We start from the raw sequence: 13,823 nt of genomic DNA, 5'->3' as shown, positions 1-13,823 counted from the left end.
CTTCAAGGCATTAGTAATAACAGTTTATAAAACGGCAAACAGATGACAGGAAAAGTCGAAAGGTTTGCGGGCTACTCATGCGCATTCATTCGAAACCAGCTTGACATATTTCCTAGCTACGCGTGGTTATTTACAGGCATGAGTTATGGTTAGCAGATATTTTTCAGATTAATCTTTACAAAAGTTTGTTGAGGTAATATAACTATTTACTGTTTAATAGAGAAAAAAACAGTCAATACGAAAAGAAATAAAATACACTTAGATAAGATACAGGCAAATCTGAAGTATAATATCAAAATAAAACATACAATGTAAATGTAAATCGAACTTGTTAAAATAGTTGTAAAATACTATATAGTAGAATACGTAAAATTTGTGCGCGTATATATGTATGTAGCTGTCTAGAATATACAACAAAGAATATCTGTGTAAGCATGTGCATTTAGTATGTTATATATGCATAAGGAGAGAATAGGCGCTAATTCCTTGGTAAAAGAGCTAGCAAGTGCTCTAGAAGAAATTGAATTTATTAAATCGCAAGAAAAAAATTTAAAAAATATTTGAAGAAAAATATACACAGGGACTAACGGAAGAAGCAAATGAGGATAACGATCTTGGTAATAGAATATATATATACATATATATATATATATATATATATATATATATATATATATATATATATATATATATATATATTGAAATCAATGGATTAATATTCTTAAAACGGAATACTTAAAAACACCGAGGTGATGCTTCAAAGATTTTAATAAAAAAAGCCCAAATGGAGAACGTAAGATGGAAAAACAATAATACTTACCAACAATCAAATGTTAATACAACCACAACCGAAAGCTTAATATATTACTTCATTGATTTTCGCACTTTTAGGAGTCAGTATCAGGATAATTAATGAAAACTTACAAAATTAGGATTAAGCCTACAAGGAAACCACCACAAAATGAAAAAAATGCACCTAGAACTTTATCTCATAGATGGCGTGGAAAAAGGTTTATTGTAAATATTATGAGGATATAAATGCAACCCACCACCCTTTTGTTCATTGGAATTTGGGTACAATTTTCTCCTTTGTTAAAAATTGTGTTAGATATTTGTTATTTGATATTCGATAGTTGTTCTTTTTATAGCAATAAAATTTGTTATAACCGGCTTGGTTGGCGCAGTGTTAAAGGGGATAGGACGGTCCACCCACTGTTACGATAGTCGCGGGTTCGAATCCTGCTGGGGCATAGTGGTAAATTTATGTTCGTTATTATTTAATATTTGTGATTGTCCTAGGCAAGAGTGCAAAATGCGATAACGAAAATGGTTCTAGTCACGACAGTGATTAGACCAGATATCTTCTGGGATGATTTCTAAGTTGGCCACTCGCCAGTTGGTAGGCTTAATACCGAGGGCCGTGATTCGGAGCCTAGGTTAAACTACACGTTCAGGTCAGATATACCCATAGTTGGTAAAAGGAGACTATATAAGATTATAAGATGTAATTATCAGAAGGTGTGAAATAAATTGATAAGTTAAAATTGGAGTGGATAAATAATGCAGAAAAATTGAAATTATATATATATATATATATATATATATATATATATATATATATATATATATATATATATATATATATATATATAGATATTTCAAAAGGCAACATTAGGCCACCCTTGGCAAAACGTCGACAAAAAGATTATAAAGAAAACAAAAGTTGATGGAAAATGATTGAAAAACATTTGATTAGGTTTTGTAAATCATCATTTAGTATTTATTAATTACATCTTATACTGTACCATCCCAAACATTCTTGATATTTTTTAACGTAATCTTTTGAAATATATAAAAAATCAAAAAGTTATGCTTATAATCTTAAAACAGATCTTGTTTTCAGCTTAATGAAGATAAATATCCCGTTATTTCATAGCAATTTATAAAATCAGTGCTATAAAATTAGAATAATTTACTAATAATCCACGCCTTATACACTTATTTTCGTATTCTCTGCTGCTAATTTTTAGTATTAAATAATAAATAATCATATTACCTCAACAAACTTTTGTAAATATAAAATAAACCTAAAAAGTACCTCCTAACCACAACTCTCGCCTGTAAATAACAACGCATAGCTGTGAAATTTGCCAAGATGGTTTCGAATGAATGCTCATGAGCAGCCCGCACAGCTTTCGGTACTTACTGTCGTCTCCGGGAAACGCTATACCGCTTTTTGGGGTTTTTATTGGAAATATTTTATTGTATTGTAGCTACACTGAGTATTAGTATGGACATTATAAGTAGAACCTATCACATTAAAAAAACAAAATATCTTTGTATTCACTGAAAAGAAAATATCTACATACCTTGATGTTAGCTCTGGTGTGTAGTTTTTCCAATATAAACAGAATTTAGTAGAATTATTTCAGACGAACTGTTAGTTTGGAAAGTATCCATAGATAACGAAACATAGGATTTAGATAAGGCTTAGTATAAGGATAATCCACGAAAAAAAATCCAAGGCAACTTCCATAGCATATAATACAATTTAAGGAGACTATTATTTCAATTTTTGTACAGATATAGATATTTCAAAAGGCAACATTAGGTCACCCTTAGCAAAACGTCGACAAAAAGAGTATAAAGAAAACAAAAGTTGATGGAAAAAGATAAAGCATAGAATTAGAAACATTTGATTAGGTTTTGTAAATCATAATATTTTTTAATAATTCGTTGCAGATTCTTCTTCATGATAGAAACAGCAATCCAGCAAAAACATTCCAACAAATGGTCGGGAAATTCTGTAATTAAGGATTGGTTTGCAAAACATAAATCATGTTTTTATGATTTCATATAAAGCGTAGAGTATTGCAAATTGTTATTTGGTAAATATAAATGAAATGTTTTATAAATGATTATGTTTTATGTAATTTACATATTTATGAATAGTCCTGAATATAGGCCCACATTGAACACACAAAATGCAAACTCTTGACAGGACCTTTATGAGACACTTAAAAACTTACTACAGTGACGAAATTAGACAGTGCTTAATTAGTTCTAATCGAATATTGACCCTTTATAATATAGCTGAATTGCTGGTGCGTGCTTTTCTCAGATGCCGAACTGGAGCTATTGCTGTAAATGGATTAAGAGTAACTCAGACGAATGGGAACGGAATGACTGATGCTGACTACATGGCAAATTCAGGTGAAACCACTCTCAAGCTACTCATGTTAACTTCCTTATACCCCAGATGATTGATGGCAATATGTTGTTCTTCCTGAAAATATCTTACCGGTGCCGACATCAAAGAATAAAAAATCAGGTCGCAAGTCTTCTGACGGTATATTATTAAACGGATCTTCTTACAAACAACAACTTGAGGAGTTCATCAAGTGTATAGACACATAGAAAGGATAAGGCGGGAGGAGAAGTCGTGGACAGGGTGGTAGGCAAAGAAAAGCAAACTTTTCTAGAATTCCTAACAACCCATAATCTACCTCTTTGGTTTCGGAATCATCTATTTCTTCAGCAGGTGAGAGTATCGTTCCATAAAGTTTTCCCGAGCCTGCCCAGCCCACAAGACAAGATGATGCTTGTTGCATTTTTTGCTTCAAAAATTACTCTAGCCATCAACGGGCCAAAATTTGGATTCAGTGCCAATCTTGTTAGTAGTTGATATTATATATGCGATTTTTTGGAAAAATTTATTCCATTATTATAATTTGGAAACCGGATTCCATTTTACCAGCGTAATAGTTGGAAACAGAAATTTTTTATTTTTCTTCTTTCTTTCATATAATGAGTATTTTTATTATAATATGTAAATATATAAAAACACATTTTGGGATGATTAGTCAAACTGTATTACGTTTACTACAAAACATATCCAAATTACTAGCCATTCCTCTACTTGTTACAAAAAGGTTGTCTTTTAAATAGCTCACGGAAAGAGAATATGTATCTATAGGTTTGGAAATGCACCCGAAGTGGGACCGGGGTAAGGTTTCTTAGCAGTGGTCTTCTACTGCACCCTGGACTGGGGAGCTCAAACACTAAAAGAGCTTTGAGAGGCACTTATCAGTTGATAAATCAACTATTTTCAGATATTTATATGCAATGGAAAGGATAGAAAAGGAAGCAAACGATTACCATACGAATTGACAGAAGTTTCAGCTAGGTCGAAAAAAAGTATGTTCTGTGGTAATAAAATGTAGATACATTTTAACAAACGCAAGCCCTATAAATTATGCATTAGTCCAGGAGAGCCATCAATATGGTCATCGAACTGGAATTTTCCAAATAGCCAAAAGATACTGGTGTGAATATGGTAGGTTTAGCAAGGTATAGTATAATACGAGATGATAAAATGAATGAATCTCTTACTGCAGACATTTATCGACGTCAATTTAATAAACTAAGCAAGCTATTGTTGGAAAAAGGAGTAGCAATAGCTCCTTGTGATACATGTTTCAAGATTTGTGAAGAATAGGTTATTGCAGCTCGAATGGGAAGTTCTGCCGCACCAAGCATAGTCACCCAACATCTTTTGGTTGCTACTTGTTCAGATCGATGCTACATGTCTTCACTGGCACTCGGTTTCGAAATTTTAAAGAAGTGCGATCGATGATTGGAAAAAATGTTTCCAGAAAGATGGAGAAAGGTTGTTTAAAATAATAGAAACAATATTGAAAATAAATTCATCATAATATATGTTAATAGCTAGTATAAAAATATTACGTATAATCATATATAGATAAATATACATTTTTCAGTATTTCCCAATTGTTTACATGTTCACCCCCTTTACGAGAACTCAGCACGAGCATTATCTCAATTTTCGTCCTAATTTGGTGCATTAAAGTTTCACAATTTGCATTGGAGAGTTGCCGTTTCGATATCTAAGTTTCCGTCGGAATGGAGAAGTTCAGAAAATGTGAGCAATTAGAGATGAATTTTAACATTTGCGCCATTGTGTTTCGCTTTGGTTTCTTTTGAATCGTAATTATGTTTGCACCATTTTTAATATCCATTAGCTTCGTTAGAACTACGCTATACTAGAAGGCGATTATTTTATAATTAGTTCTGTTTTATAACGTTACGATTGCGTAACATTTAATGGGGTATTTAATATTTCTTCATCATATTATTAAAATAATTTATTTTAATTATTTTTCCTTTTCATAAGGATAACATTATACATTTTTTAAATAATATAAAGGCTGAGATTTTCTGTTAAAACGTGGTTTATTATTTTGAGTGAACCTCTGATTCATTTCAGGTTTCCTTAGTAAATGCATTTTTTGACAAAGCATTAACCGAATATTACAGGCAATTAAAAAAAATCTTTGAAAGTATATTTAATATTCATGAAAAACGAAAGAAGGCAGATTAAAAGTGAAACCGGAGAGTGGAATAAATAAGTAGAGAACGATGCAATTTTATTTAAAAATTTAGGTAAAGATTTTTTTATCTCTTAGTGCATTTATAGATTTCCAATATATATTTTAGGTGATAATTATGGATCCGAGATAAAGACTATATGAATACATACATTAACATAAGTTAACTACATAAGTGGCATAGATGGAAAACGTAAGACAAATAAAAGAAATTATAAATTATTAACAGTAAATTTGTGAATATTCTAAAGCATTGATAAATATTAGGGTGCTTAACGATTAATCTAATGAGATATGTGATATATAGATATTCTATTCTTTGAATTTTGTATAATTTATTTCAATTATTTACTTTATAGAGATAGCTTTGAAAAATTAGAAAAATAAAATGAAAAATAGTTAATTTAATGATTGTAAATACATTTTTTAATATACATTTCTAAATTGTAATAAATAAATTACCTGTTTATGTTCGTTATTGTTTAATATATATACTAAAGTCAAATATCAATTTTGAAACGGTTTTTTTTATGTATTCTCTATTTTAACATACAATCATTTACTACTTCATTTATTATTCCACATATATGTTTATAACATGAAAGTAAATAATGATCATGTATATATATTTGATGGTTTGAAGTTTTTGCAGTTATGAATATAATGTTACTTAAGATACTTTGTCATAATCCTCAGTACTATAGTAATTTGAACTTATCTTTAGATATATATATATATATATATATATATATATATATATATATATATATATATATATATATATACTTTGTTGATTACTAAAACTCTATTTAATTTTTTTAATTTAATTATTTGTCACTCAATTTAATTTAGATTTAATTGTTTACCTTTTAAAAAATTTAGAGCGGATTCAATTTTGAGATAGTGAAAACAAGTTTTAGTAGCATATCATTTTTAAATGATTCACTTTACTCTGTTGCAACAGAAACATGATTAGCTTAATAAATTGTGGTCGAATTCCGACCACATGGTTCTCAACCTCCAGTAGTTTGAATAAATACACTGAGTTGAGGTAAATAACAGTTCAATAGAAAAGTCCCCGGACTACCATAGTAAAACACATTTTTTTGGCAAAATTAGTTCTTTTAATCAACTTAATTCCCTTCGAGGGTGAAACACTGATTATAGCTACCCTCCAACTTTTCGATATCATTTTTGTAGTACGATTTGTCCTTTGCTTCAAAACAGGCCACAGTATCGGCGATCACCTCTTCATTCGACGAAAATTTCTTCCCAGAGGGCATTCTTTGAGATCTGAGAACAGACAATAGTCGCTGGGAGACAGATCTGGAGAATGCGGTGAATGAAGAAGCAATTCGAAGCCCAATTCATGGATTTTTGCCATCGTTTTCACTGACTGGTGACCCGATGCATTGTCTTGATGAAGAAGCACTTTCATTTTCTTCAAATGCAGCCGTATTTCGGCGATTTCGACCCTCAAACGGTCCAATAATGCTATATAATAGACGCTGTTGATGGTCCTTCCTTTTTCAAAGTAGTCAATGAAAATTATTCTATGGGCATCCCAAAATACAGACGCCATAACCTTGCCAGCCGACTGTTGCGTTTGACCACGCTTTGGAGCGCGGTCATCGTGCGCAGTCCACTCGGATGGCTGTTGATTAGACTTCGGAGTGAAATGAAGGAGCCATGTTTCATCTATTGTCACATATCGACGCAAAAACTCGGATTTATTACGCTTCATCATCTTCAAACACTGCTCCGAATCATCAACTCGTCGTTGTTTTTGGTCAAAAGTGAGCTCGCGCGGAACCCACTTTGCACAGAACTTTCTCATACTCAAATATCCGTGAATGATGTGATGTACACATTCAATTCAATTTCAATTTAGGTCTTTCAAAACCATTTTGAGAGTTTTTTAAATATATTCGTCGGTAACAGCCACTTTTGGGCGTCCACTGCGTTCACCATCTTCGGTGCTCATTTCACTACGACTAAACTTAGCGTAACAATCCTTGATGGTTGATTTTCCTGAGGCAGTGTCCGGAAACTCGGCATCAAGCCAAGTTTTTGCTTCGACTGTATTATTTCCCTTCAAAAAGCAATATTTTATCAACACGTGAAATACCTCTTTACCCATTTGTTTCACAACAAAAATTGCTTCACTCAAAATGCTATAATTCACAAACTAATGATCCGACAGCTGTCAAATTAATACACACATCTTTTGAGGATTAGCGCTAAATAAAAAGCATAGGATTGTAATTCTATTAGCGCCATCTATGTGTCGGCCGGGTACTTTTCAATTGACTTGTTAATATACGGAAAAATGAGCTCATTATTACCGCCATAATTCTGTCTTTTGTTTTCATTACGGCTTCTGGAATTTTTGTTTCCAGAAGTCAACAGACACTATCATTTTTTAATATAACTTGGTCTTCTCTAACTGAATTATATCTGGAGTGAACCTGACAGACTACTGCAGACTAACAACTGATATTGTTTAGCCTGCTTACAGCCATTACTGTCGTCAAGCCGACAACAACTTCTTCAACACTTAACGATTATATATTCACCATATTATTAGATATTTAATTGTTACTTTAAAATTGTTGTTTCGCCATTTTTTTTTTCATTTATTCTTTCATTTTCAATCCTGTGTTATATTCAAACAAAAGATATAACCACTGTACAAATAACACACGATCAAGAAAGTTTCTTATATATACACCTTACCTCTCTCTCCTTTCGGTCCTTGAGGTCCCGGCAAGCCTCTTTCACCTTTCTGACCTAGAAACAAATATGAAAATATATGTGAAAACTCTGTGGTCTTTGTTAATTCTTCTTGTCAGATTGGTTTTATGATAATAAAAACATATTAGCTTAATTTTGAATTCAATATCATTTACATATCGACATTTATTAAGATCACTATCACATGTGTGGATGAAGTTGATTTTCAAGATTTTGTAGACAAAGAGAAAAGTAGACTTGGGGATCGAAATAATTAATTCACTTAACATCGACGACTACTAATTTCTTCCTAATGGATGTTGTTGCACAATAATGAGCGAAAAACACTGGGGCCAGCCCGGATTGATTGATAAAATAGCCTAAATGAGTCAATGGGAGAAGCCATCAATCAAAACAGCACTTTTACTTTGAATATCTTATAATAATAAGTTGTTTGAACACTTGAGAACAAAAAAAAAACAGCTCAACACTGTATATATGGGATTCATACTATATATCTTAAAAATCGCCTATTAATTAAAAGTCATTTCTTTTAATGAAAACGTGTTTTTTTCCATTTTTATACGCTTTCATGAATATAATTATCCAATTTAAATACGTAAAACATTTGAAATATAATTAATTTTGTATAAACGGAAATATAATTAATTTAATTACGTATTATGCCATTCGTATGGTACATTTGTTCTTTAATTTTAGCTCAAAACTTTGAAGAAGTTTTTAATTAAGAAAAATCATAATAGTGGCATTACAGAAATGCTAAACACCCAAGCTTTTTGTTTCCAAATTAGCTTTATATTCTTTACGCCAACGGTTTACTAAATATAACTCTACCGAATTTATTTATATCTCATCTAATATTATATAATTTTATTACGAGACATTTTAATATGGAACACATTTAATAAAAAGATTTCTATATAAATATTTCTTATATAGAAATTAGTTTCTATACCAGAACTGGACATTAAATTTAGGAATTATTTTTATTACAACTTTTCCAATATTACTATCATCATCTGTCTATAAATGGGATTGAATGAGTGGTAACCATCGATGAATAGACAATATGATGATGTTGTTGTGGAATGTCACAAGTGACAGACATCTTTATTACGTCTTTATATATATATATATATATATATATATATATATATATATATATATATATATATATATATATATATATATATCAGGAGATGTGATAATGCTGTGTAATGCAGGAAATTTCTGAGACAGAGTGATGAGAGTGGAAACAACTAAAGGTATGCACATAATTAATTAAATATAACTGTAGAAAATGGTATTGTAGGGCGTGAAAGATTTATGTGGATAGATATGATTGTGATGTGTGTTAAATATACAGTAATGCCAAGAGGACTTGACAAGTAAACACACCATCGAAGGAAATAACAACTAAACGTAAAAAGGTAAATATGGAAATAATAGAATGAAAGTAAAATACGGTTCTCGTATATACAATTATTAGTTAGCTGGATAAGGCCTCCAGGGGATACTAATACATAGAAAAACGCCCTTAGAAACTCTACCTCATGGGTGGTGTGGAAAAGAGTTTAATGTAAACAAAACAAATCTAAGCTACAAACTATTATACCTGTTTTCTTAATAAAGAACGAAAGTATAATAGTTTGTGGTATATGAAGAGGATTAATAAGAAGATATTAAAAAGTGTCGTAAAAACAACAAGTAATGTACATAAAATATAAATAATATAAGTCATCTAGCATAATATGTGTAATTAAAATTAGTGAATAAAGTCCTTATACTGTTGAGAATATAGTTTAATATTTGCTAAAGCTAAATAAGCATATTAAAAGCAAGTTGGTCCTTCTAGTTGATATACGTGTCAATTTCTATAAACATAAATATTTGGTGAGCCTAAATCGCGGGTTAAAAGCCTCAATATAATTCTTACAAATATATTTATGGGCAATCCGGACACGGAAATTGATAGGCGTTGTACTCGCAATCCAGCAGTGAATTATTTTTAATTATAAAAACAACGATTTATTCGAAATGTTAAATACACCAATCGATCAGGTATCAATCATGGTTAATATAGATTATGGTTGCTCCTTACATCATTCGGCATCTACGAATTGAAATAATTTTAAACGCTGCCTTGAGAATGACAGTGGAAGCTTCTAAATCTAGTCTGGTAACTAGCATGCAACGTCTCCCTACAGAACTACTTATATATTGAAGAATGAGACTGGCTCTCCAAGAAAATATAAGAGTCATTGCGCGAACTCGTGACACCTCTGCAATCACAAACCCTTATATGACCCCTGCCTTCAAAGGACGAAAATGTTTCATCACAAAGATATTAGAAACAATAGATATACCTTATATTATACAGGAGCCAGTATGTCTCACATCTGAGCCACCGGGGACTATGGCCATATAAAAAAAGATTGGACATTGGCGGCTTACAAGCAGAATTTGCGTTCTTTAGTATTTCAGAGATTCACATCTTCCCAGAGTACCCAAATTGTGAGATACAGATGTCTCTAAATCTTCTGTATGAATAGATGCTGCTAAAGCATTCGGAAAGCTCAATACCAACAATATCTATCAAAATGTTCAAAACAGGATTGGATCGCCTTGCCATGCCATAATATCGTCTAGACCTAACAAGCCACCTGCCAGTTATCACGCGAGGAAGTTCAATTCACCGACAATTCTCGAAGTGGCTATTGCTATTGGCTCGAATAAAATTTGCAAAATAGATGTAGATGATATAAACATCACTGAGTCCTCTAGTAATATGTAAAATATGATTTTTCTTAAGCACAGCTGACAATTTAAACCCCTTAAACTAAAAGCAACTCCTTCAGTTTTCTATAATATTATAATCTCATAATGGGACGGCTGAGAGTCGAATTTCGCCAAAAATTAGGAACATTCTCGAAGTAGTTCGCGAACCCATTTTCCCATCCCGCATCGTATAAAAACTTCGACCTGTCCCTCGATAGCGTTCTTCACGAACTCGTTATCCTCGAGCAGCGGCCTCCTAGTCGAACTCATTATAGATTTTGCGACAATGTCGAGATCAAATTTTTTCCCAGAAATTATCGAGCAAACTTTCTAATTACATTAAGTTGATGTGTGTATGTGTGCAGAGCGATCGAACGGAAGGAGATGGCGGCAAGGATTTAGTCGGATAATTTTGTTAAGATGCTCGTCGCGCTTCTAATATAATAAAATTCGAATGGAAAGCAGTATTACTTATTTACTTGTCTTAATAGCACGGTACAGGACTTTGTAATATTGAAGTAATTCGCATCAACTCATTTTAGTCAATATGTTGTTCATCATTGGTGTTTTAATGTCGATTCTATTCGAAGAACCAATTAAATATATTAATTGTTATTTAAGGAGTATGGGTTCCTCGGGATATAAAAGCATAATACAGGATACACGATATAGGGTGACAGAGAGAACGACAACCATCATACTCCTGTATTATGTCTTCTTCAATAATCAATCACGAACAATTATGTGATGATGTTCTCATCTATATATTAATGGGCTTAGCGGAAATTTTGCCTCCCTTTTGAAGAAAACGGGGAACCTGGAGGCACAGGAATTTGGCACGACTAAACTTATATCGATATTTATCATATTATTCTGCAAAATGCGCTACAGATAAATATATTCGAGTGAAACGAAAAACAGCCAAAATTTATAAACACAGCGGGTAGCTGTGCGGGCTAAGTGTTCAGCTTTTCGACAATAACGTACTATAATAAATGGTTTTTTAAAGTTCATAAAATAAAATAACGGAAAGTGCTCCTTAAAATTAAGTGAATGCTTTTTTATATTTTAAACGGTATGAAAACGGAAACTGAGTGACATTATTAAACCAAGTTGTTTAATTTTAAGCCGTGTTTTGTATCACTTTCGGTTATTCCCGTATTTTTGGAATTATTAAAGGGTTATGACAGGTTTGGATCAAAACGATTAAGAATAGTGTGATAACGTAAAGTTATATTTTACATATTTTGCAGAGAAAACTAATTAATGTGCCCGCTTTATCCGAAAATATATACAGCTGTGAAAGAAAAACCCGGTATATGCGAAAATTTCATCCCTACGTAGATTAACAAAATTTGAGAATAACAGGAACTGCGCTTTTTTTGCCTACAAGATATTTAATTTTGCGAAATCACAATATTGATTTTACTCTATATCTTAATATTTTCGAAATTTAACGAAATTAAATAATTTAGTTTTACTAATTGATATGGTCCTCGAGACATAATATGTTATTGTACTATAGGTAATTCTAAAAGTCGTTAAGATCTGTAATAAGTTCTGCAAATTTTGGTGGTTTTGACTTCTGATTAAATTCAGAATTAACTAGCAAAATCATTTCTTAACAAAGCAACAATCTAATATTGGAGATAATAAACACGTTAATTTGTACATCAAGAGTTAAAATAAATATTAGATAGAATAATAACAGTTATATAATAGTTTCTTAGATTCGTCATTTTAATTGGGTCACATGGACCATAAGACAAAGCAATATGTAAATGAAAATCAGAGAAGACAAATTAGAGATAATAAGTATATATATTAACAAAATAACGATGCAATCTTATTTTAAAATGTAGGTAATTAAATTCTTCTTTTAATCAGCCTGGCTTTTGTAATTTATCGTTTTAGTAACATATATTTTAGATAAGAAATTGGATAAAATATGGGATCTATATGAATACATACATGAAGTAATGAAAATATGCAGGATATCAAATGAAACTAACTACATAATATGCATAGATGGAGCACATAGAACAGATAGAAGATATGATGAATTATTAACAGTATATTTGTTAAAGTTTTAGAGCATTGACAAAAATTAAGGAGATTAGTGATTAATGCAATATCCGACATCTTAGTCCTGGAACCGTGTATCTATTATTTTAATTATTTTAATTTTGACCTAAGTGTTGGAAAATTAATAGGTAAATTAATGATAGTAAGTGTCACTCATGTATTCTCTGTTTTAATATACAAACACGTATTACTTCATTTATTATTTTCCATACTTATGTTTATAACATAAAAGTAAAGAAAGATGATATCCTAACCCTCCACAGATACCATCACAAATTGCTGAAAAGCAATCTTACTACATCGTAGTGTATTTTGAACAGACTTAATTTGATTTTAACTGGAACTGTTATATTCCAACAGCTTTACCTGATCCTACTGTTCAACATCAAAGAGCTATTCAGCTATTACTACTTTGGAATCTTAAATTTTATTTGGCCGAACAACCCAATTATTTAAATATACAGATATAGTCTATTCAAAACAGCAGTGAACTCACGTCATCAATATGTGCCTGTCGAAAGTTTTAAATTCGTTTTATATTCAGACAATATTTTCCCTCTCATTTTATTCTACTTAAAAACAGATAGAATGCTGTTTGTAACACATTTGTGTATAACATATATTTATATATAACATTTTAACTGTATAACATTTTTGTTTCATTATTTTATTTAGATTAGAATTTTGTTATATGTCAAAGTCAAAATGTACTAAACCTCAGAGTTGATGCGGCAACATACCGACGTTTTGACGACATCAATTCAGATCACGCGGGTTCACTGCTGTTTTGAATAGACT

General features: G+C 31.3%; 1 protein-coding gene across 5 annotated transcripts in view; it reads right to left on the bottom strand.

The window, feature by feature from the left end:
- LOC143200544 (uncharacterized) overlaps positions 1-13,823 on the bottom strand; it is a 235,392-nt gene that overhangs the window by 70,128 nt on the left and 151,441 nt on the right. For all 5 annotated transcript variants that reach the window (XM_076410986.1, XM_076410984.1, XM_076410987.1 and 2 more), the window contains exon 7: positions 8,145-8,198. In XM_076410986.1, coding sequence (XP_076267101.1) covers positions 8,145-8,198 — 54 coding nt within the window. The remainder of the gene's footprint in view (positions 1-8,144; positions 8,199-13,823) is intronic.

Source organism: Rhynchophorus ferrugineus, unplaced genomic scaffold, assembly GCF_030347505.1.
Source record: "Rhynchophorus ferrugineus isolate W39M unplaced genomic scaffold, kcgeb_rfMv2 rfM8, whole genome shotgun sequence".
NCBI lineage: Eukaryota > Metazoa > Arthropoda > Insecta > Coleoptera > Curculionidae > Rhynchophorus > Rhynchophorus ferrugineus.
This window is presented reverse-complemented; position numbering and strand designations above follow the sequence as displayed.